Source organism: Heterodontus francisci, chromosome 42 (genome assembly GCF_036365525.1).
Source record: "Heterodontus francisci isolate sHetFra1 chromosome 42, sHetFra1.hap1, whole genome shotgun sequence".
Lineage (NCBI taxonomy): Eukaryota > Metazoa > Chordata > Chondrichthyes > Heterodontiformes > Heterodontidae > Heterodontus > Heterodontus francisci.
Window position 1 is genome coordinate 20494163 of NC_090412.1, and position 26408 is coordinate 20520570.

At 43.8% G+C, this 26408-nt stretch overlaps 1 protein-coding gene across 2 annotated transcripts in view; it reads right to left on the minus strand.

Moving 5' to 3' along the window:
• LOC137355506 (A disintegrin and metalloproteinase with thrombospondin motifs 14) overlaps positions 1-26408 on the minus strand; it is a 216831-nt gene that overhangs the window by 32332 nt on the left and 158091 nt on the right. For both annotated transcript variants that reach the window (XM_068020727.1, XM_068020728.1), the window contains exons 7-8: positions 19981-20086; positions 1425-1568 (exon numbers count right to left, since the gene is read on the minus strand). In XM_068020727.1, coding sequence (XP_067876828.1) covers positions 1425-1568; positions 19981-20086 — 250 coding nt within the window. The remainder of the gene's footprint in view (positions 1-1424; positions 1569-19980; positions 20087-26408) is intronic.

Consider the following 26408-nt stretch of genomic DNA (forward strand, 5'->3'; position numbering starts at 1 on the left):
CTGGAACAAAGGAGGCTGACCTAATTAAACTGAACAAAATTATGACGGGTCTAGATAGAGTGGACAGGAAGGCCTTCGTCCCCTTGGTTGAGGGGTCCATAACCAGGGGACATAGGTTTAAGGTAAGCAATAGTAGGTTTAGAGGGGATCCGAGGTAAAATCATGACATTTAACTGTACTTGGATATGCTTCTGAAGTGTCTTAATCTACAAGAGCTGAAAAGTGGAATTAGGCTGGATGGCTCCTTGTTGGCTCCTTTCATGCTGTAAATTTCTAATTCTATGACTTATCCACTTTGGTAGGAAAAATAAAAAAGAATACTTTTTGAATGGAGAGAGACTGGGAAATGTTTGCATTCAGAGGGACCTGGGTCCCTTTATACATGAATCACAGTAATTTAGCATGCAGGTACAGCAAGCAATTAGAAAAGCATATTGTATGTTCGCCTTTATTACAAAGGGATGGGAGTATAATAGTAAAGAAATCTTACTAAAATTATTCAGGGTATTGGTGAGGCCACACCTGGAGTAATGTGTACAGTTTTGGTCTCCTTACCTCTTGTCCTCAAAGGAGTGCAACAAAGGTTCACTACATTGGTTCCTGGGTTGAGGCGACTGTCCAATGAGGAAAGATTGAGTAGACTAGGCCTATATTCCCTGGAGTTTCGAAGAATGAGAGATGATCTAATTGAAGCATATAAAATTCTTAAGGGGCTTGACAGGATAAATGCTGAGAAAAAGTTTCCCCTGGCTGGGAAATCTGGAACACAGGGTCACAGTCTCAGAATAGGCGGTTGGTCATTTAGGACCGAGATGAGGAGAAACTTCTTCACTCAAAGGGTTGTGAATCTTTGGGTTTCTCTACCCCAGAGAGCTGTAGAGCTCTGTCGTTCAGTATATTCAAGACAAAGGCGGACAGATTTTTGGGTACTAAGGGAATTAAGGGACATGGGGAAAGTGTGGGAAGTTGAAGTTGAGGTAGATCATCAGCCATGATCACGTTGAATGGCAGATTAGGTTCGAAGGGCCAAATGGCCTATTTCTGCTCCTATTTCTTATGTTCTAGCATGGTGCTACTGTCAGCTTCGCAACACTAAAAATTTAACCAGCATTCGCAAGACAATAAATGGAGCTCTAGGTATGCATGTCAGCTGTCTTATCCTTGAATAATGAGTAACACAGGAACCAATGATACAATTCTGGTCATACCGTGCCCTGCATCACTCGGGTACCTGTAAAATAAGATATGCTTATACTCAATTGTAACCAACAAGTTGTATTTTTACAATTATTATTCTAGTACATGTAATAGTGATCCAACAACTTAATATTTTGATTCACATTGCATATGCCTTTCTGACTAAAATGTGGTACTAGAGTACAGAATTTCACAGATGGTTACGATACCAAAATACAACAACCTACTGTATGTATCGACTGAGTTCCTGTTTGCTGCAGCGAGACCAGTGATAGCGATGGAATGCAGCCTGTACTAGAGGTGCCATGATGCTGCCCATACTTGTCTCATCAGCACAGCGATTACCTTGCCCATCGTGCTCCATTCCTAAACTGTTACCAAGCACATGTCAGTTATTTGTGAAATCCATTTATTGACGAAAGACATAATAAAATTGTACAATGCAAGAAAGATATTTTAGTATAAACTCAAGTATTAGGACATAAATATCTTTAAAGCAGAAACTATTCAACTAATTTTAGAGGCTCAAACACAATTTTCAAAACCTTTAACTAACGTAAGCCATATAAATCTGACTAGGCACTTGTAGCACCTTTCTCATGCCCCTGCACAGTAAACAAGAAAATCTGACATTCGACAGATCGTTCTTCCCTGCAACCACTCTATCAATCACATATTTCTAGTCTCCCTTTTTAATCAATACTGCTTTCCTGGCTTCTTCCTGCTAAGTGCCATTCTACACCCTCTTCCACCTGTCCACCTCCACCCCCATCGTGTCCTCTCTGTATTGAAATTCAGATGCAGCACATCATTCCCTACTCTAAATCATGCTTTCCCAGGGTCTCACAATTTAATTAAGGTTCATGCCCTTAAAACTTGGTTTTCTCCATGTAAAATATTACAAAACTGTAAGTATCAAATCATCTAGTTAAATGAATAGTTTGCTTTGAATATGTTGGTTCATCATTGATATCTATTTTGACATTTGGTATCAGCTTCATGTACTCAGAGGTCAGCTGGAGCTCCGATAGAGTGGAGCTCTCGTTGCAACTGCAGTCAGCACTCCCTGCTTACCAATATGTTTTATCACAATTTTCCACACTAAATGCCCTTATGTGTTCTATGAGTGGAGCTGTCAAATTTGCTTCAAATGATGTTGAATTGTGTGTCTCTGGCATACAAATGGATCAAAATATGCCTTATTTCATGTGACGAAGGATACTTATCAGTGTATAATGAATGAGTATGAACTGGATTTAAAGCGAGGTCCCAGAGTTGAAAGGACCATATTTTAACCCACTATTAGCCCCTTTACCAAAATTTCAAATTCTCTTGATAATGCATCTTACAGACTCAGCTGTCAAAATCACTCACTTACTGCCCAAGACAAATTTCAATTTTGTATAAAGTAAGTTGTGCCCATATTGATCCTGTAAATGTTCAGAAACTACCTAAATCTTTCTGAGAATATCTTAACGCCAACTTAACCTATTCATTTTAACCAGATTAATGTTGGTTTTAAAGTAACAATGATTGGAAAATCTAGGATGATAAATAGTCATCAGATGCTCTATCCCCACCCTATGCTACACACCACTCTCCAACCAAAAGGTGCAGGTCATTTGCTCCCAAGCATCTAATTAATTCTACTCTGCAACTAGCCACTGGAAGCTGCATAACAACAGTGGTGATGTAAAGCCAAATTTCCCTCTCACTGGAGAGGATATGATGCCTATCCTTCCCCCAACCCAACATTCCAGCTATGTTTGGGAATTTGGCACATAAAAAGTACTAACTTAAGTCAACTCCTCATTCCCTGTACTACATGCAAAAAATTAATTTGTAAGTTCACATACAGTGAGATGTGTTGCATGTTATTTCTTCACTGGTGATCATTTAGACATATGGATTGCCCATAATACGCCCATAATATTTTCCCTATGACAGACGTTAAGCTAACTGACCTGTAGTTTCCTGTTTTCTATCGCCCTCCCTTTTTGAATAAAGGAGTTACATTCGCTATTTTCCAACCTTCTCCGAATCTAGGAAATTTTGGAAAAGTAAAACCAAAGCATCAACTATCTTACCAGCCACTTCTTTTAAGACCTTAGGGTTAAGTCCATCAGGACCCGGGGACCTTTCAGCGCAAAGCTCCAACAATTTTCTCTGTACCACTACCCTGGTGATTGTAACTTTCTCGAGTTCCTCCCTCCCTTCCATTGCCTGATTTACAGCTATTTCTGGAATGTTACTTGTAAGACCGATGCAAAATACCTGTTCAGTTTATCTGCCATCTCCTTATTTTCCCTTATTAATTCCCCAGACGCACTTTCTATAGGACCAACACTCACTTTGTTAACTCTTTTCTTTAAGTATCTATAGAACTCTTAATATCTGTTTTTTTATTTCTAGCTAGCTTTCTCTTGTACTCTAATTTTTCCCTCCTTATTAATCTTTTAGTCATTCTTTGCTGATTTTTATATTCTGTCCAATCTTCTGACCTGCCACCCATCTTTGTGTAATTATATGCTTTTTCTTTAAGTTTGATACTATCTTGAACTTTTCTAGTTAACCATGGATGGTGGGTCCTCCCCCTGGAATTTTTCTTTCTTGTTGGAATGTATCTATTCTGTGTATTTTGAAATATCACCTTAAATGTCTGCCTCTGCATCTCTATTCACCTATCCCTTAACCTAATTTGCTAGTTCACTTTAGCTAGCTCTGCTTTCATGCCTTCATAATTGCCCTTATTTAAGTTTAAAATACTAGTCTTAGACCCACTCTTCTCTCCCTCAAACTGAATGTAAAATTCAATCATATTATGATCGCTGCTGCCGAGGGGGCGCCTTCACTATGAAGGAGAGCAATCCAATTAATCCCATTTCTGCAGTGGTCTGTTCTGCATTCTTCCTGGTTCCTGGTTGTTTTTTATGGAAACATCTCCTTCAGTGCTTTGCCTTTCAGATAGCTTGTGGACTTAATAGTCATCCAGATCTGGACATCAGTTCATCATTGATTCTATCCTGTGCCAACTGATTCCATTACTGTACCTCCAACTTTACGCCTGGACTTTTTCCTATTGTCTCCCCTCTATTCCTTGCTTATTACCATGACAGATCTATCTTAATCTTGCATGTAACCACTCCTGCTTAGCTTGAGTTCCCTGTGTCCACTCACATTTTGGCTATTGCTCCAGACCCAAGCCCATCACTTCTATTTCCCCTTTTCTCTTTAGTCCTCCTAGCCCTCCTATCCTGTCATCAAATCTCCTTTTGCTCTTCCTTCTCAGTTACTCTGCCCTCTCAAATCCCTATACTTCCCAATCCTCAACCCTCCTATTCTCCTGCTGCCATCCCAGGGTTGATTCCCTCTTGGGTAAGTCTGCAGCTTCCCTCTGTGGCTCTCTTAGCATCCTTATGAGTAGCATCCCCAATTGGTCAATCCTGTTCTCTGCTGGCCCTCACATCGGGGACAACTGATGGTTGCTAATCTTGCCAACCTCCTTCCCGTCCCAGCACTGACCGTGTGGACTCTGCCAGTGAATTGGCTACCACAATCCCTCTCCACATCTTCCTCCAGAACATCTGTTCACTTGTGCTTATTGTGGATGATTGCATTGCCATCATGGCCTTGAGGGATGATGACAACTTCCCTCTTAATGAAGCCTTCTGGCTATATCTTCCACCATTTAACTCTCCTAAAGCACCATGGTGACAGTGTAGTCCTCATCACCAAATCACACTTGGTCTGTGAGTCTTCTCCTCTGACAATTAAAAAAAAAAAGATTTTTTTCATGGGACGTGAGCGTCGCTAGCAAGGCCAGCATTTGTTGTCTATCCCTTATTGCCCTTAAACTGAGTGGCTTGCTAGGCCATTTGAGAGGGCAGTTAAGAGCCAACCACATTGTCGTGGGTCTGGAGTCACATTTAGGCCAGACCAGGTAAGGACGGCAGATTTCCTTCCCCAAAGGATATTAGGATATTTGTGCATCTCAAGTGTTGAATAAGTAAAGAAAATACCTTTGATTGTAATTTGGGGTATCAGCTATTTACAAAGTGCTATTTAGTTAATTGGGGATTTATTTTAGTTTGTTATAATAAAAGACTTAAAACATGAAATTTTGTGTAATTCGTTAAATTGGTCTGAGGGTTCATATCTCGTGTTTTTCACATTAACGAATTCCCTGAGGTCATAGCAACTGGAAAGTGGGATTAAGCTGGATACCTCTTTTTCAGCTGGCACAGTCACAATGGGCTGAACACCCTCCTTCTGTGCCGTAAAGTTTCTATGTTTCATCTTATTTCACCCCTCTCAGCTCTAATGTGAAATTATTTTTCTGTATCGTCCACCCAAGTACCATGACAATGTTCTCACTGGAATATTTTGATTAGTTTGCTCCCTCAGCCTCTACACTGAGCATCTTCTCATCCTCGGTGATTCCAAACTCCATCTCAACTCATCATGCGCTCTCTCTCCTCTGGGTTAACAACCCTCTTATTTTCCCTTAATTTCTCCCGTCATAATAATTCCCATACCGATATTCGCAGCTACTGCTTTGACCTTGCCATCTCACGTGATCTTGCCACTTTCGTTGCATCAATCACAGTTAAGACCATCTCTGAAAATGTCCTGGTATCCTGTTCCATCCACATTCCCTTTCTCTCTCCTAAGCTCACTTTTGTCGGTGTCTGCCCCTTAGAAAAAAACTTTCCTGCACTTTCAAATTCCCAACTCTCTAGCCTTTGAGCCAGTCATCAGACAATTCTACTCAATCACATCCTCGCCTCCACCTTTGATGCCCTTATCCCCTTTAAACCATTACTCTCTCTTGCCCTCATCTTCATCTCTGCTCCCTTAAATGCAAGGGATGCATACTTGAACGTCTATTGAGGCTAACTGGCTTAACCATTCATCCCTAGATTTGGCTGGACCATATAAAACACAACTCAGTCCTGCTCTCCTCTGCTAAAACTGCACTAATGCTTGGATCATCCTGGAATGCAAAGATAACACACAGCTTCTCTTCTCCACTGCAAACCATCTTAAACCCCTCTTACCTGCCGTCTTCACCCTCGCCTCCAACAAGTACGAGGAGCTTATCGACTTCTTTGTCACAAAGGTTGATACCATCTGTTCAGCTGCTTCTCTTCCTTTAGCACACAAGCAAAATTTCCCCAAAGGCTCCTCCCTGACCTAGCCTTGAACACTCATCTTTCTCCAGTTTCTCTTCTACCACCCATCATATCCTCTCCAAGTTCCTGTTGACTATTAGACCCACATCCTGCTCTCTTAACTTTATTCACACCAGACTACTGGCACCCTAAGTTCCCTTCCTGGACTCCACGTTTGCTGTGTTCTTAACGGTTCTCTCTCTTTGGGGTACTGTTCCACTTCCATCAAATCTGTCGCCATCATCCTCTTCTCAAAAACCTCACCCTTGATCCCTCTGTCCTTGCAAATACGACCGCGCTTCCAAAGTTAATCCATACCCATTCTCTCCAAAATTCCATGTTTGAATCCCTCCAATCCGGTTTCTGTCCGCACCTCTGTACTGAAACGACCCTTACCAAAGTGACAAATGACATCCTGTGAGACCACGGTAAATTATCCCTCCTTGTCTTTCTCGACCTGTCTAACTGTCGACACGGTTGACCACACCATGCTCTTCCAATGTCTATTCTCTGTCGCCCAGCTGGGTGGGTCTGCTTTCTCCTGGCTCCATTCTTCTCTATCCAGTTATAGTCAGAGAATCACCTGCAATGGTTTCACTTCCCACGTCATATCTTTGGAGTCCCCCAAGGATCTCTTGTTGACCATTCCCCACCCCCCCAACCCCAACCCCTCCCAAGTTTCTCATCGACATGTTGCCCTTCAGCAATATCATCTGAAAACTCATCAGGTTCCACATTTCAATTGATGACACTCAGTTTTACCTCATCACCTCTTTCAACCCCTTGACTATTTCTAAATTGTCACAATGCTGCTTCGACATCCGGTACTGGATGAGCAATAATTTCTTCCAACTAAATACCGGTACTCAACTTTGGAGACTGCTGGGACTGACGACACCTTAAAGAAATGCAGTCCAGACCATGGCACCAATGGGCAAGGGACTGCACAGGAAGGAACAGCAAAGAGTAGAAATGCGGTCGTTATAGGAGATTCCATAGTTAGGGGGATTAACAAGCATTTCTGTAATTGTCATCGTGAGTCCCACATGGTGTGTTGCCTCCCTGGTGCCAGGGTAAAGGACATCATGGAGAGGGTGCAGAATATTTTGGGGGAAGGGAGTGAATTAGAAGTTGTGATACACAGCGGTACCAACGACAAAGAGAGAGCAGGTATTGAGGTCCTATGGTCAGATTTTCAGCAGTTAGGGAAGAAGTTAAAAAGTAGGACCTCGAAGGTAGAAACCTTTCGATTTCCACCAGTGCCACGTGCTAGCGAGAGTAGAAACTGAAAGCTAGGGAGAATCAATGTGTGGTTGAGGCATGGCACAGGAGGAAGACCTTCAGATTCTTGGGACATTGGGACTAGTTCTGGGGTAGGCGATACCTATTTAAAGGGATGAGTCACATCGCCACAGGATTGGGAGCAATGTCCTCGCAGGAAGGTTCACTAGTATGGTTGGGGAGGACTGAAACGTAAATTGGCAGGGGGGTGGGCACCAGCATATAGAAGTAGAAAGAGAAATAAGGTGCATAAAGGAGAGTGTTGGGATAGTACTAGAGAAGGATGTAGTACCATATTAGACAGAAGCAGACTAGGAAGGACTAAAAGGAATACAAAGATAGGTTTTCAATGCATGTATGTAAATACACCAAGTGTGGGAACATAATGTCGCAATAATGGAAATGTGGCTTAAAAATATTTAGAACTGGGCGCTTAATATTCAAGGATACAAAGTATTCAGAAAAGATAGGAAAGGAGAAAAGGGAGGTGGGGTGGCAGTACTGAGTAGTGAAGACATTGTAATGTTGGAAAGGGAAGATGTCCTTGAGGGGGCAAAGACAGAATCCATTTGGTTAGATTTGAGAATCAGAAAGGTTATGATCATGGTACTATATTGCTGTTTACTAAGGAAGAGGATGCTGACAAAATATTGGTAGACGTGAAGATGGATGAGGTGAAAATTGATAGGCAGGATGCACTGGAAAGGCTTAGAGTAGATAAGTCCCCATGCCTGGATGGCTTGCATCCCAGGTTGCTATAGGAAGAGGGAGTGGAGATAGCGGAAGGGTTTGCCATAATCTTCCAATTCTCGCTAAATATGGGGGAGGTGCCAGAGGATTGGAGAGTGGCAAATGTAACAGCCTCATTCAAGAAAGGGTGGAAGGACATTCCTCATAACTAGAGACCAGTCAGTTTAACATCAGTGTTGAGTAAGATTTTAGAAACAATAATGAGGGGGAAAAAAACATGCACTTGCAGTGTTTGAGACCCAGCATGGATTTGTAAAAGGCAGAATGTACTTGATGAATCTCATTTAATTTTTTGATGAAGTAACGGAGAAGGTCGATGAAAGGAATGCAACGGATGCTGTCTATGTGGATTTTAAGAAAGCATTTGACAAGGTACCACATAGAAGGTTGGTTAACAAAATGGAAGCTCATGGACTTGGATGATCATTGTCAGCTTGGATAAAAAGTTGACTTAAGGACAGAAAACAATCAGTCATGGTAACTGGTTGTTTTTCTAGACTGGAGGATGGTAGGTAGTGGTGTTCCCCAAGATTCAGTGATAGGACCACTGCTTTTACATCTTCTTTGGCCTCCTTATCTCGAGAGACAATGGGTAAGCGCCTGGAGGTGGTCAGTGGTGTGTGGAGCAGCGCCTGGAGTGGCTATAAAGGCCAATTCTAGAGTGACAGGCTCTTCCACAAGTGCTGCAGAAAAATTTGTTTGTCGCGGCTGTTACACAGTTGGCTCTCCCCTTGCGCTTTTGTCTTTTTTCCTGCCAACTGCGAAGTCTCCTCGACTCGCCACACTTTAGTCTCGCCTTTATGGCTGCCCGCCAGCTCTGGCGAACGCTGGCAACTGACTCCCACGACTTGTGATCAATGTCACCGGACTTCATGTCGCGTTTGCAGACGTCTTTAAAGTGGAGACATGGACGGCCGGTAGGTCTGATACCAGTGACGAGCTCGCTGTACAAAGTGTCTTTGGGGATCCTGCCATCTTCCGTGTGGCTCACATGGCCAAGCCATCTCAAGCGCCGCTGACTCAGTAGGGTGTATAAGCTGGGGATGTTGGCCGCCTCGAGGATTTCTGTGTTGGAGATACAGTCCTGCCACCTGATGCCAAGTATTCTCCAGAGGCAGCGAAGATGGAATGAATTGAGACGTCGCTCTTCACTGCCATAGAGCAAGGTACTGAGGACACAGGCTTGATACACTCAGACTTTTGTGTTCAGTGTCAGTGCGCCATTTTCCCACACTCTCTTAGCCAGTCTGGACATAGCAGTGGAAGCCTTTCCCATGCGCTTGTTGATTTCTGCATTGAGAGACAGGTTACTGGTGATAGTTGAGCCTAGGTAGGTGAACTCTTGAACCACTTCCAGAGCGTGGTCGCCAATATTGATGGATGGAGCATTTCTGACGTCCTGCCCCATGATGTTCGTTTTCTTGAGGCTGATGGTTAGGCCAAATTCATTGCAGGCAGCCGCAAACCTGTCGATGAGACTCTGCAGGCACTCTTCGGTGTGAGATGTTAAAGCAGCATCGTCAGCAAAGAGGAGTTCCCTGATGAGGACTTTCCGTACTTTGGACTTCGCTCTTAGACGGGCAAGGTTGAACAACCTGCCCCAGATCTTGTGTGGAGGAAAATTCCTTACTGCTTTTACATATATATAAAAATAACCTGGATACTAGAATACAGAGGGAAATTTCAAAATTTGCCACTGATACCAAACTTGGAGGAGTGACAGATGGTGAGGATGATAACAATCGATTGCAACAGGACATAGATAAGCTAGCAGAATGGGCAGACAAGTGGCAGATGAATTTAATACGGAGAAGTATGAGGTGATACATTTTCGCAGAAGCGATAGGGAGAAGCAATACAGACTTAATGGAACAGTTCTGAAGAGTGTGCAGGGACAGAGGGACCTGGGGGATTATGTGCATAGATCTTTGAAGGTGGCAGGACATAAGAGTGTAGTTAGCAAGCAATTGGGATCTTGGGCTTTATAAATAGAGGCATTGGCTGGAAATTTATGACCCCCCAAGGAGTGGGCTGGTGGTGGTGGGGGGCTGTAAAATTGAGTGGGAGACGGGGCGGGGGGCGTTCCCAACTCCCTCCTTCCCCCGTTGCAATTTTACGCTGGGCGGCGAGGAGAATTGGCCCGTCTGCCCCAGGCCAAACAAGGCCCTTAAGTGGCCAATTCACTGCCACTTAAGGGCCTCCTCCTGCCGCTGCAGATATTTTACCTTCAGTGACTGGATGGCAAAGGCCCCAAGTACCCTGCCTGGTAAAACCAGGGGGCCTTCTTACAGGTTTGGGGGGGGGGGGTCCCTCTTGATCAGGCACCCAGTGCCCTATGGAGGGCCCCCCAACTCCCCCCCCCCACTTGCCTTGCCGGGGCTGATGGTGCCCGGTGAGGCCCTAAAAACTTACCCGAGTTCCAGTGCCACCCTTCCTGCTCCCTCCGATGGCTGGGTGTAGTCCCAGCAGTGGCCACTGTTCCTGGTGGCGCTGCTGGGACAAAGAGCTGCCAGCCCGCTGATTGCCCATCAGCTCCATCAGGCGGGACTTCCTGCCTCAAAGGGGTGGAAGCCCCATCCGAGACCAATTAAGGGCCTGGGGAGTGAAAAGTCCTGGCCTGGTTCCCCAGGCCTGGCAGAGGTGGGCTCGCCCCTAACTTTTTGGCTGGTAGATGGGGTCTCTCACCCAATGTAAAATTCTGGCCATTGAGTACAAAAGCAGGGAAGTTATGCTGAAACTGTATAAAGCTCTGTTTAGGCCACAAATGGAGTACTGCATCCGGTTTTGGTTGCCATACTTTTTAGCAAGGATGTGAGGGTCCTTGAGAGGGTGCAGATGAGATCTTCCAGAATGATTCTAGGGATGAGGGATTTTAGCTACAAGCTTAGCTTGGAGAAGCCAGGGTTGTTCTCCTTGGAGCAAAGGAGATCTGACAGAGAAGTACAAGATTATGACAGGTTTAGAAAAGGTAGAGATAAAGAACGGCTGTTCCCATTAGCTGATGTTGCAATGACTCGGGACACAGATTGAAGGTTTTGGACAAGAGATGCAGGGGGAATGTGAGGAAGAACATTTTTTACGCAGCCGGTAGTAATGACCTGGAACTCGCTGCTTACGAGGATTGTGGAAGCTGAGACAATCATGGATTTCAAAGGGAAATTTTTGGGCACTTGAGGAAAATAAACGTGCAGGGCTATGGGGATAGAGCAGGGGGAATGGGACTGACTGAATTGTTCTATGGAGTGCCGGTATGGACTCGATGGGCCGAATGGCCTCCTTCTATGCCATTATGACTCAATAAAAGACTCAAAGGGCTGAATGGCCGACTGCTATATTACTGTATTCTAACTCTATTGCTGCAGTCTTTGGGATTTTAAATACCAATGAATAGGAACCTTTCTAATTGTATCCAGTAGATGGTGCTCATACACAACCTTCGCCATGAACACTATTCAACTGCGACTTTCACTGCAGTGCATTTTCGATGTCTCCAGTTCAAAGTCGATAAAAAGGCGCCTATAAAAAACCTGCAAATATTTTCTACATTTTTTAAAAATACAGAGCATGTTACAAAGCAAACAAGCAAAACCCTTCAGAATTCAGTTTAAGATGCCAGGATTGTTCGGGTAGCTGATGTGTATTCCATATAGGTAGATTACCATCAATGTTGTTATCGTATGAAAACATAACTCACTTGTACCGCAATTCCTTTCTGTGCTAATTTAGGAGCGATGCTAACTCATTTTAAAATGGTGCAAAGGAATTTGGTATGAGTGCATTAAGCATACATACGAGAACAGTACTGACCGTAATTTCTAACCTTGTACATAATGCAGATATTGGTGAACTCCAGCACTAAAATCTTCATGCTATATAAACGATGTTTGAACTGGATTGAAGAAATCAAAGAAAGATGTTATGAAGATATTGCTCTCAGGTGTTAAGTTTCATATACATTCCTTTTTGTTAATAGGCTGTGATGTAACTCTGATTTTCACAGTGCATGAAAATGGTGTGATAAAATTTTCTGACTTAAAAAAAATGTTGCTAATGCCATCCAACTGATCAAAAGTGCAAAAGATTCCTCTTTAGTTCAACAGAAAGCCATCCAGAGCATCTGAAAAATCTTGTGTAACGAACAAAGATGGCATTACAAATCCCTTTCAGCAATAAGTTTGTTAAACCAAACCTTGGAAGGACTCAAAGAACACCAAAGAAAATCTCACTAAGGAAAAAAAATGGCACAGTAGTAAATCTGTGAGAAATGAAAGCCTGGTGACAAACTCACACAAACACTGAAAGAAAGAGAAATCATAAAATGCTGGAAATACTCAGCAGGTCAGACAGCATCTGTGGAGAGAGAAAAAGATTTACTCTTTACAGAATATTAGCAAGCAAAATCAAGGTGATCTCAAAAATTATTTATCAATACATTAAGAGTAAGAGGATAACCAAGGAGAGAGTAGGGCCCATAAAAGATCAAAAAGGTAACCCATGTGCAGGGGCGGAAGATGTTGGTATGATTCTTAATGAACACTTTGCGTCTGTCTTCACAAAAAAGGGGGACGATGCAGATATTGTAGTTAAGGAAGAGGAGTGTAAAGTATTGGATGTGATAAACATAGGGAGAGAGAAAGTATTAATGGGTCTAGCATCCTTGAAAGTTGATAAATCACCAGGGCCAGATGAAATGTACCCTAGCCTGTTAAAAGAAGCAAGAGAGGAAATAGCAGAAGGTCTGACCATCATCTTCCAGTCCTCCCTGGATACAGGTGTGGTACCAGAGGATTGGAGAACTGCTAACGCTGTACCTCTGTTTAAAAAGGGAGCGAAAGATAGACCGAATAATTACAAGCCAGTTAGTCTAACCTCCGTAGTGGGCAAATTACTGGAATCTATTCTGAGAGATGGGATAAATGGTCACTTAGAAAGGCACAGGTTAAATCAAGGATAGTCAGCATGGATTTGTTAAGGGAAGATCTTGTTTGACCAACTTGATCGAATTTTTTGAAGAAGTAACAAGGAAGATAGATGAGGGTAGTGTAGTTGATGTGGTCTACATGGATTTTAGCAAGGCTTTTGACAAGGTCCCACATGGCAGATTGGTTAAAAAAATAAAATCCCATGGGATCCAGGGAAATGCAGCAAGGTGTCAAAATTGGCTCAGTGGCAGAAAACAAAAGGTAATTGTTGACAGCTGTTTTAGCGACTGGAGGGCTGTTTCCAGTGGCTTTCCGCAGGGCTCAGTACTGGGTCCCCTGCTTTTTCTGGTGTATGTTATAGATTTAGACGTAAACGCAGGGGGCATGATTAAGAAGTTTGCAGGTGACACAAAGACTGGCTATGTGGTAGATAGCAAAGAGGCTGCAGGAAGATATTGATGGTCTGGTCAGATGGGCAGAAAAGTGGCAAATGGAATTCAACCGGGAGAAGTGTGAGGTGATGCATTTGGTGAGGTCAAACAAGGCAAAGGAATACACGATTAATGGGAAAATACTGAGAAGTGCAGAGGAAGTGAGGGACCTTGGAGTGAATGTCCACAGATCCCTGAAGGTAGCAGGACAGGTTGATAAGTTGGTTAAGAAGGTATATGGAATCCTTTCCTTTATTAACCGAGATACAGAATATAAGAGCAGGGAGGTTATGCTGGAACTATATAACTCATTGGTTAGGCCACAGCTCGAGTACTGTGTGCAGTTCTGGTCACCTCATTACAGAAAGGATGTAATTGCACTAGAGAGGGTACAGAGGAGATTTACGAGGATGTTGCCAGGACTGGAAAAATGCAGCTATGAGGAAAGATTGAATAGGCTGGGGTTGTTCTCCTTGGAACAGAGAAGGCTGAGGGGAGAACTGATTGAGATGTACAAAATATTTGAGGGGCCTGGATAGAAGGGTCTATTCACCTTAGCAAAGGTCAGTGACGAGGGGGCATACATTTCAAGTGACTGGTAGAAAAATTAGAGGGGAGATGAGGAAAAGCTTTTTCACCCAGAGGGTGGTGGGGGTCTGGAACTCACTACCTGAAAGGGTAGTTGAGGAACAGACCCTCAACTCATTCAAAAGAAGTCTGGATATGCACATCAAGTGGCGTAATCTGCAGGGCTATGGACCAAATGTTGAAAGGTGGGATTAGAATAGGTGGATCGTTTTTCGGCTGGCACAGACACGTTGGGCCAAGTGGCCTCTTTCTGTGCCTTAAACTTTCTTTGATGCTGTGATTTCAAGTTGATGACTTATTGCGAGAACCGACAAAAGTTAGAGATAGAACAGATGTTAAGCAAGTACAGAGGCTGGAAAAGGGAAGGGTAGGGAGTGGTGGGGAGAACAAAAGATAAGGTCTGTGATAGGGTGTAAAACAGGAAAGATTAAATGACAACGGGATGAGAGAAGTAAAGAAACAAAACATGGTTCTAGAGGTGATGCAATTGGGAAAAGCAATATCATCAACAGCTGCCATCCAGTATTTTAAAAATGGCAGACATTATGATCTGAAATTGTTGAATTTAATTTTGAGCCCAGAAGGCTGTAAAGTAACTGATCGAAAGATGATGTGCTGTGCCTCAAACTAACATTGCGCTTCATTGGAACTGTGTCGGAGGCAGAGGACAGAAAGGTCAGTGGGAGTGGGGAAGAGAATTAAAATGAAAGGGAACCGAAAGCTCAGGGTCATATGGCCAATCAATTTGGATTTGGTCTTCCCAATGTATCGGAGACCACATAAGGAGCAGTGTATACATGATATCAAATTGAAAGAATTGAAATTAAATCTCTGTGCCACCTCGAAAGTGCATCTGGGGCCTTGAACAGTGAGAAAGGAGAAGGTAACAGTGCAGGTGTGTTGGGGATGATTGAGGTGTGGACCAGGGTGTCGCGGAGGCAACAGTCCCTTTGGAATACTGAAAGGGGAAGGGGGTAGGGGAAGACGTGTTTGGTGGTGGCATCATGCTGGAGCTGATGGAAATGGTGGAGGATGATCTGTTGAATACGGAGGCTGGTGAGGTTGAAGGTGAAAACAAGGGGAACCCTATCGTGGTTCTGGGAGGGAGGGGAAGGGGTGAGAGCAGAAGTGCGGGTAATGGGACAGACCCTATCGACCACAGTGGGGCAATGGCCTCACTTTAGGAAAACGGAAGACAAAATGGAAGAACTGGTATGGAAGATGGCCTCATCAGAACAGATGGGACGGAGACGGTGAAACTGGGAGAATGGAATAGAGTCCATACAGGAAGCGGGATGCGAGTAAATGTAATCAAGGTTGCTGTGGGGATCAATGGGCTTATAGTGGATATTGATTGATAGTCTATCTCCAGAAATGGAGACAGTAGTAAAGGAAGAGAAGGGAAGAGTCAGAGTTGGATCGTGAAGGCGAGGGTAGGGTAGGAATTGGAAGCAAAGTTAATTAAATATTTCAGTTTGGGGTAACAGCAGGATATGGCACCGATACAATCATCAACTTTGCAGAAAAAGAGGTGAGGGAGCAGACCCGAGTAGAACAGGAACAAAAAGTTCCACATAACCACAAAAAGGCAGGCAAATCTAGGACCTATACGGGTTCCCATAGTAATACCTTATATTTGGAGGAATGAGCGGAATCAAAGGAGAAGTTGTTCAGTGTGAGAACAAGTTCAGACAGGCGGAGGAGGGTGTTGGTGGATGGGGAATGGTTGTGCCTCTGTTCAAAGAAGAAGCAGAGAGTTCTCACACCATCTTGGTGGGGGTGGAAGTGTAGAGAGATTGGACATCCATGGTGAAAAGGAGATGCTTAGGTACTGGAAATTGTAAAAGTGACAAAGGATGTCGGAAGAGTCACGGATGTAGGTGGGAAGAGACTGGACAAGAGGAGAAAATAGAGAGTTGAGATCGGAAGGAATCAGTTCTGTGGGGCAAGAACAAGCAAAACATTGGGTTTATGAATATTGGGCAGGAGGTAGAAGCGGATTAAGAGGCTCGAGGTTGTGGAGGGAAGATCTGCAAAGGAGATGAGGTCAGTGATAGTCTTGGAAACAACGGCTTGATGTTCAATGGTGGGGATCATGATCCAAGAGGAAATGTCAGAGAGTTGCCATTCAGCCCCTGCAAGACAGAGGTCGGTACATCAAACAACAACAATGCCACCCTTGTCAGCGGATTTAACGACAATATTAGGGTTGGACCTGAGAGAACGGAGAGCTGCAAGTTCAGAGGGATATAGGCTAGTGAGTGAAGGGAGTAAAGAAATTAACATTTTGGCAAAAGCTGATGCCATGCCAGCCGTTTTCAATTAAAAGACCTAGAAGGCTGGTGACAAACCCACACATTGAAAGGCTGTTGTCAAAAAAAACAATTAGGACAAAAAAATTACTGTTGCAATGGATTGTTATTAGTAATAAATGTGTGAGGATTGAGAAATTGGAGCATCCAGTAACATTCTGCTAGAGCTGATAGCATTTTGTCAAATTAGAGAGACACACAAAAACACGAAGGAAACACTTAATTGGCAATCAACATTTGCAAGAGAAAAGCAGGACAGTGCCAAATAACTTCCTGCAACAAGAAAGCAGCCAACTCTTCTGCAAGGGAAGCCATCAAACCAACCAAAAAATGAGAGGGTGGCCACCATTGCCTGCAAAGAATGAGAGAGTGGCAATCAGTTCTTGGAAGCAGGAAGATGCTTCACAATCTCTGCAATAAACAGGACAGTGCTACAACGAATCAGAATTAATTCTGAGAGGTAAAATCAGTGCAAATGTGGTAACAAATCCTTGCAGGACAGAGACTATCACAAGCACTGAGCAAAGAGAAAATAAACCTGAATAGCTAAGTGAAGCATAAGGAACAAAACCAGCTTGGTGATCTGTTGAGGGACTGTTGATAAATTGCTACAATGAATTATTGTTGCAAGGCTAAGAGAATTAGGGTAAATTGATAGTAGAACATTAAGAATGTTAAATAACTGAGAAATTAGAGCATTGCAATGAATTTCATTGGGAAAACTGAGCTGAAGGTATGAGAATAAGGTAAAATTCTGTATGAATGAACATTTTCATGAAGATGTTTTGAGGAAGAAAAATGTGACAACAGCAAGAATGCTCTCTCACCTTCCCTGGAGCTCTTTCGGTCTTCCACAGTATTCACAGGCATCAGCCCCTTCCTCTTCATTATATAAACCAGATACTAAGTCCCATATCAACATCCTCTCGGGCCCCAGACCACAACCTCACTGAATGCTTATAAACCTCAGCTCTGCCAGACCTCCGTCCCCTAATTACCCTCAAACTCAGTTCCCTACCAACCCACCCTCCGCCCCCCTCTGCAGTAGCAGCATTCTACCAGCAGTGTCTCCTGCACCAATCACAAGCTAATGCTTCCTGTGGCCTATAATTCTCCCATCCATCTCTCTTGCCCTTCCTCAACTTGATCTTTCCTCTTGCTCTTTCTCATGCATGCGCATTCACGTGTGTCCTAACAGCTCCTCCCCACCTGATCCCATTACCACTTCCAACCAGAATATATCAGTTCCCATGTTGTTGAGCATCTGATAGAAACGCTAGGAGACTTGCATGACTGGAAGGACATTAAAAGGGAAAGAGGCTATTAGAAAGTCTGAAAGAGGAATGGTGAGAAAAGAAAAGGGCGGCGCAGTGGTTAGCACCGCAGCCTCACAGCTCCAGGGACCCGGGTTCAATTCTGGGTACTGCCTGTACGGAGTTTGCAAGTTCTCCCTGTGACCATATGGGTTTTCACCGGGTGCTCAGGTTTCCTCCCACAGCCAAAGACTTGCAGGTTGATAGGTAAATTGGTCATTGTAAATTGCCCCTCGTGTAGGTAGGTGGTAGGGATTATGCGATTACTGCAGGGTTAGTGTAAATGGGTGGTTGTTGGTCAGCACAGACTCGGTGGGCCGAAGGGCCTGTTTCAGTGCTGTATCTCTAAATAAAAATAAACTAAAATAAAAATGTAGAAATACTGACATCACACTGAAAGTGTTAAACGCCATAAGAAGAGAGAGACAGAGAGAAAGACACAGAGGGATGCAAAAAAAGGAACTAGAAAGGATAAAGAAAAGCCATGTTAATTTACAATCCACAAACAATTTCACAGAAAATTAATTACTAGCTGGTGTTAATCTTTAGGTGTTCTGGGGTTGGTGCTTATCACAGTAATGCTTGGGAGTGCATTACTTTCTGCTTGCTAGTTGTAGAAAAATGGTTACTGTAAGCACTATGTCATGCAGGCCCCCACCTGCCAAGAATGAGGCATATTAATTTTTTCATATGAACATTGATTTTAATCTGTTGCTGGGAAGAGGAGGAGGCCTGTTACAAGGGCTGCCAGACACTTGACTAAAAAGCAGTTGCATACTAATAGACAGTGCTTGTGGAGACAAAGGACTATTCCCTGCTCCAATTAATCCAAATGGATTTTGATCACCAGACAGTGAAGGGGTAAGGAAGCACATTCCAGGGCCTGCTAAGGTGATACAATCCACAAAAGCCAGGACTGGTAAAACCAGCTGATCACATGACTAACTGGCTAGTCCAGGTTTTTGTGGAAGGGTTTGAACTCTGAAAAGACTGTTTGCTCCTGGAGTGAGAAGACCTCTCCTGTCTGCTCTTTCTCACAAGTCTCTGGACCCAGTGAGGACACGTGAATCTCAAGAGAGAAAAGTCTCCTACATCGAACAAGGTTTAAGAATAATCCTGGGCCCCAACAAAAAGCAAGACATACCTACAAACAAGGACTCTACAGCAAGCTCAAAAGGACAGTAACCAAAACCATCTTCAGATATTGCCTCAAACTTTTCCACTTTATTTCTTCTGCTCTTTTCTGCCTCTATCTGCATGTATCACATGTGCACGCTAGCGTGGGCGCGTCGTGTCTCTATAGGCGTTAACCGAATTAGAGTTCAAGTTTAATAAATTTCAACCTTTCTTCATTAAACTGAAGAAAACCTGTTTTGGCTGGTTTCTTTGCCTTATAATTGGAAAGCAGTGAACAAGCATTCACCAAGGGGGGAGCTAAAAATACGGTGTGTTTAAAATTAAATCCTGTTACGGTAAGACCAGGTGAAGGCTGAGAGGGACCCCAGACACCTTTCTTACCTGGTCGTAACAACCACTACCCCAAATCTCCTGTTATTTTGATCAGCACCATTATTAGTGTAGAGAAGACCAAGGGAAGTTGATTGAACTTTTGCTGGAGCTAAAAAAAAAAAGTCAACCTCTACTCACAGGGTGCCCACCCTTTTTGCTTCAACAAGCCAGAGAAGGGGCTTGACATATGTCTAAGTATGCATCTCTCCTGGGTAGGAGAATTCCAAATCGAGTCAGACAGGATCAATGAGATAATCCCTGAGGTGGTTTCTCTAATCTACTACCTGCATAATAATGTGTACATTTTAATGCAACTGTGCTAATCAAGTATTCTATTATAGTTAAGTATTACTTCCCCCTTTTCACTTGTGCCACTTCCCTCAATTTATTTACCAACTTGAACAGGGGTGAGTGTTTGTTTTGTAACCCAAAGCTTGCAAGTTAATTTATATGGAGTTTTGCCTCTCTGGTGTCTGGATTGGTGTATTCTTGCAGTACACACTTACACATGACCGGTTTCATGGGCTATCACAAACGCAGAGGAGAATCCATCTTCATGGTTGAGTGTACAGCTTCGGAGTGGATGGCACATGCCTGTCACTGGAGCATAACCTGAGCACAATACAGAGCAGAGAGTTCATGAGAAAGATGAAACTGCGCAAATCCATTTCATGCACACATAGAACCACAGCTCACCAGTTTATAAACCTCACAGCTGTGTAAATCCTCTGGAAGACTCAAACTGTAAGCTAAAGTAGCACTATACAACAATGATTCCTTTGCCATAGCTTGCTTACTCAAAAAAGAGATTACACCATGTTCAAGTAGCTTTCATCTTGGACAGATAAGTGCGTCAAGATTAAATATGGTTTTTAAACAAAATCACAGCTGAGCACAGACTTTCATATTACCAGACTCTCGGTTCAAAAGCATTAAGTCTATTGTAACAGGAATTAACTGCTTTCATTAAAATAAAACTGTATATTTATTGACTGCACTAATATCAAATGGAAACAGCAGCCTGAAGATTAATGAGCGATGACATGATACAAATGTTTACTTTCCCCGCCCCCCCAACCATACCAGAATTGGTCACAACTGGAGAATGGATTTGGAAAAGACTTGCAAAACAAATTGATTTGAACTAGCCCAGTTCACATTGATTCAATTTCCCATTTTTTCTGAAACTGCTCAGTTCATATGGCCATTATACTTTTTATCATTTTTGTGCTCATCAAGGTTAGAGCCGTCACCGGTGGTGAATTTAACATTTACTGGCAACCTCATGCAGACAGTCCAGAGTATCTGGTGTGGGAAATAGAGGGTGCTCATGAGATTGAGGCAGTCACTACTGGCCTGTATCGGTTATAACATAAACACAGAGTAAATTCCCTCGACTCTATCCCAAAAACCTGCCTCAGCCCTACATTATGTTATGGCCAGGTGAGGAGGGGTCATAGGCTCCCCTTTTGTCCTTCCTCTTATTTGACCGCAACAGGGTTTATTCCTTTTTAAACAGTGGATGTGCTTACCACTTCAGTGAGTGTTTTAACTTTTTCCCTTTTTGTGATCGTAAAAGAACCAATCGGACAGGTTATCTTGAGTTTAAACAAGGAAGAGGTGAGTTTATTATACTTAACAATCTAAATTTGACCTAAATAAAATAAAAATTACACTGCACATTCATACACACACTCACACAGATTACAGAGTGAAGAATAGATTTTGGTTGGATTAGAGTTCAGAACAAATAAAGATTAATACAGTCTGTGGAATTGAACAATTCTGTTGTCGGAGAGAGAGAGAGAGAAAAACGTAAAGTCCTTCTGGTTTCTGCACAATTTGAGTCCCTGGCTTGTCTGCCTTGTTCAAGGGAAATTCCCAGCTTTCACAGAGATGGACAGATGGTCACATGATTCTCTCAGTGTATTCTCTGGAACCTTTGAATGAGATTCAAGTTTAGAAATTTCAGTCTCTTCCATCTCAGGATGACAATATTTACACTTGGATGAGGTTTGTCCTTTCACTGTTAATTTCCAGGAGGACTTTGACTGTCGTGCTAATGAAAGTAATCTCGGGTAGTTCAATCAATAGAGTAAGCCATTGTTTTGGGTACAGGCTCATCAGATAAGTATCTCTTCTTTGATGCCTTGGAATGTCAGAGGTGTTTCAGATGCAAATTGCGATGGCTATCTTGGCTGCCAGTTTTTTTTTTTTAAAGTTAATTGTAGGTTTCTAGCCCTTTATTTCATTAAACGTTTCATGTAAGTTTCTAACCGATGAATAAAAATTGCTCATTTGGCATAGCAGATTTTCTTGACACTTAGAAAAAGAATGTCTACTAATCATGTCTACATAATATATGAAATTACTTCAAATTTTAGCTTGAAGGGACTTTAAACGAATTGACACACCATCAGGAGACTTCCTTGCCACTATTGAGGTGGATTTCAGCTCAGATCCCCGTGACCGAAGAATGTCCATCCTGGGCCACCACGTTTCCTATTCAATTTAACTTCAAGCAGCAGTTTTAAGCTTCCTCCCCTATTGTTTACACCCTTTGCGATATTCTGTTCTATAGGCCATAGCGCTTTGTCCAGGATTCTTGAAGAATAACATTTTAAGAATATATCAGCTACAATACTATTTAACTAATCTGTCTTCTAATAGGAAAACAGATTTATATGGTGCATGGTAGATGGAAGAAAGATGAGGAGCAAGAAACTGGGCTTGCTTGCCCATTTTTTTGGGTGCTACAAGTGCCCTTAGTGCTCCAAAATGGCCTTCTGCAGCACACGTGCACACTTGTGCATACTGCTGAGGGCGTTAGCGTTCACGCAGTCAATGTCCAGAAATATGCAGAGCAGGCAGATTATGGTATCATGCCAATGGTGCCATTTTGGAGATTAATGCTCCTTTTAACCCCACACAGCTGAACATGTTCAGCAGCGGGAAGCACCCTCCCAACCAGCACTATTTAAAGGGATAATCAACTACATATATGTTAGTTGCTGATTGATTTCTTCTGCTGTTGTGACAATTCTAGATGTGTTTTGTGCTTTCTACAGCTGTTTCAAGTTGCAAAAGTCTACAGGGAGTGGTGTGGCAGGTGAAGTACTTTTTGCTGATTTCAGGTTTGTGTACAAACCAGTCGTTCCCAGACATGGGAGGACGAGTAAGCATTTCCCTTGGAATACATATTCTCAATGGCGAATGAACAGAGGCCATGCAGAGCAGAATAAGCTGCTGGAGGAGGCAGGTGTAGGAGGAGAAGGCTTCTCAGCAGCAGGCCATATCCGCCCAGGGTGTTCAGGGAACAACTCTCCTAACTTAGCCTCAACAAGGAACTATGTGTGAGACATCTGCACTTCAGTAAGGGCATCCTCACTGAAATCTGGCACCTGCTACAGCCACAACTGCAACCTCAGAGCAGGGCAAGGACTGCATTGCTAGTGGCTGTGAAGGTGACCATGGATATGAACTTTTGAGTCTAGCTCCTTCCAGGCTGAAGATATTTACAACATCCCGTAGTCTATTGCCCACTGTTGCATAAGGGAGGTCACTGTGACTCTCTATTCAATGAGAACTAACTACACTACATTCTCTCTCAGAGACAAGCAGGCAGAGCGAGTACACGGCTTCGCTAGAATTGCAGGCTTCCCCATGGTGCAGGTGCCATTGACTGCAAGCATGTCGCGTTGTGGGTGCCACATGTCGACTTTACCCTATACTGGAACCGAAAGGGATTCCATTTCCTCAACGTCAGCTGTTCTGTGACCATAGACAGTGAATAATTCAGGTCAATGACTAATATCTTGGCAGCAGTCATGATACCTTCATTCTGCAGCAGAACGCTGGACTAGCTGCATTTTAGCCACCACAGCAAACCAAAGGGTGGTTACTGGGCAACAAGGGGTATTTGCTAACGACATGGATCATGACTCCTATCTGCAACCCATGCACAGCATGCATACAATAAAAGCCATGTTGCCACACAAAATATGAAAAAGCAGACCATTGCCATGCTGAAATAATGCTTCTGTTGCCTGGAATATTCTGGAGGAGTCCTGCAGTACTCAGCACAGCAGGTGTTAAGGTTTGTGGTGGTCTGCTGCATGCTGCACAACCTTACCAACATGGGAGGACAGCCCCTGCCACCAGTTATATGTGAGCAGGCGGGTGCAAGAGCACAAGGAGAAGCAGGAGGAAGAAGAAGGGAGGAGGCAACCTAGTCGGCCTAGGCTGCCCGTGAAGAATTCATCAAATGCTTTACCAGTAACCCCAACCTCAATTCCCCATTAATCAACAGTCCCACACCTCACCTTTCCTCTGTCATTGACTATCCAGCTCGGCCACAAGGTAAAAATAAAAGTCACCATAAACATGCCAAACCAAATTTATAAATGAAATCATGTTATATTGCATACAAAAGTCAACTAATATCCCTTATGCATTTCCTTAGTGCATGTCTTCCGTATGCCTTTGCCTGGCTGAGTACTCCTACGCAATGCTGCCCCAGTGGCTGCAGCTTGGCTGGTGTAAGGCTGCTGATTTTCAGTGGAGGTGACTGTAGATGGTCTTGGAGGACAACCCCGAGTAGTTCTGGGCCTAGAAGGCAGAGCTGCACACTGCACTATCTCAGCATGGGCAACAGCAGTCTAGGCTGGCTGGCTGACAACAGCAAGGGCAGTGAGGGAATGGCAGGGGTTGGGAAGATGAATCATGTCTTCTGAGAGAGGGCAGCAGGTCTGTGACCCATGCAGCCACAACCACTCACTGGGGCATTGCCTCAGCAATCCAATTTTGTTGGAAGACAGATTAGAATTAGAACATTACAGCGCAGTACAGGCCCTTCGGCCCTCGACGTTGCGCCGACCTGTGAAACCATCTGACCTACACTATTCCATTTTCATCCATATGTCTATCCAATGACCACTTAAATGCCCTTAAAGTTGGCGAGTCTGCTACTGTTGCAGGCAGGGCGTTCCACGCCCCTACTACTCTGAGTACAGAAACTACCTCTAACATCTGTCCTATATCTATCTCCCCTCAACTTAAAGCTATGTCCCCTCGTGTTTGCCATCACCATCCGATTGCTGGACTGTTGTGAGACCCTGTAAGTCCCTTTGCATACTGTGATCCACAGCCACAATGGCAGCAAGTTTACCCTACATAACTGCGGTCAGTGCTTCCGCTGCTGCACTCAGATTTTGGGTGGCTGCTGCTTGTGCTGCAATAGAAGCTGCAACATCAGCCACATCCACAAGTATGCAAATAGAGTTGGCTACCAATTTCATGCTGAAAAAGATGGGGTTCAAACACAGAACAAAACCCTATGCCAAGTTGGTGCCAGACTCCTCCACGCTCCCAGACATTGACTGCAAGCTTTCTGGCAAGCTTCCCAAAGCACCAAGCATTTTGTTGTGCATACCCATAAGCATTCTCCTGTAAGCTGCCCCATCAAAGTCCTCATTTGAGTCCTTTTCAGTAAAACCTGTGTGTGGCCTCGCCCTGCGGTGAATTGGCACCAACACTATCCTTGACCCCTGTCCCGGCAGCCTATTCAACACATGCAGATCTCACTTCTAATCTATCCTCTAAAGATATTAGTATCTGAGCTGGTGCTGAGAGTGTGAAATCAAGTGACGGCGTTGTCTCTTCATCATCACTCTCTTCTTGGTGCTCCCCACTGCCTGGCCAGGTTGCACCTCTTCGGTGATCAGAAAGGAAGAAGGCACAAGGGTAAAGCTGTGGTGCGGGGAAGGGGGAGGGGGGTGAAAGCAAGAAGTGCATGCTTACACCATCTGCAGCTTGTATATCAGAAGGGAGGGAAGTGAGAAGGTGGGTTAGGTTTGAGGATATAATTTTCAATGGTTTCAGCCTTGGTGCTGGCTGCAGCCTCAGCAAAGGGTGTCATAATAATGGTCAACATTGTCTCCTCCAGGGGGGTTCAGACTTGCAGGCATGCCTACCCCAATGGTTAGATCCTGCTGCCTCTGGCTGTATGCCACCTTGTCCTGCAAAAGGGAGGGAAGTCTGTAAATAAGCATCATGCAATCGGTTTGGCTGATGTGACTGTCTTGGTTGAATAGCTAGTAGTGTGTGCAAGCTGTGACATGTGGGTGTGAGGCTTGCAGCTGTGCTAAGTGTGGGATGTTGAGGTGAATGATGTTGAGGTGAAGCATATGAACGCTTCGTATGAGTACTGATTGATAAATTGTTGGTAGGTGAATGATAAAGAAATGAGCAGCATGAGAGGCTAGTGGGGCAGCTGGTAGGATATGACATTTCCAGATGCATTCACTGACCTGACCACCCATGTGAGGTCACTGAACCTCTTGCAACACTGCTTCTAGGTTCTCAGGGATTGTCTCTTGGCATTGACCTCCGTGGCTACCTGTTCCCACTGCCTTTTGAGCATGTGCCTGGAAAGCCTCCTGGTCCCCTGTGGATATAGGACATCACTCCTACTTTTCAGCTCCTCCACAAAGGCCTCCAGTGCAGCATCCGAAAACCTTGGAACCTGCTCTCTCCCACCTGTGCCATTCTTCAGTGTTTCCCAGGTCAGAGTCACTTCCTGCAAGGCAGCCAGCACCTGCTCCAGCCACAATGCACCACTCCTTTAAGGGGTGCAAGCTAGCTTTAATTGGTGCTAGCAAGTTACAATGTCAGGTCCCCTGCTGATGCACGTAGCCAATGAACAGTGCAGTTAGCTGTTCCTGCTCACAGTTGGTGTGCTGCCTGCATTACATTGAACGGGCATGGGTTAATCACCCATTGCTGTCCTCGCACCCTTTTTCAGGGGCCATCCAATTTAGCCCCTGTGGAGTCTAAACTTTCATTAGTAATACTAATAGTCTGAGTCAAATTAACAAAGATTATATTCATAAATGGGTAAGGCCAATAATACCTATCCTATCTTTTGTTAATATTA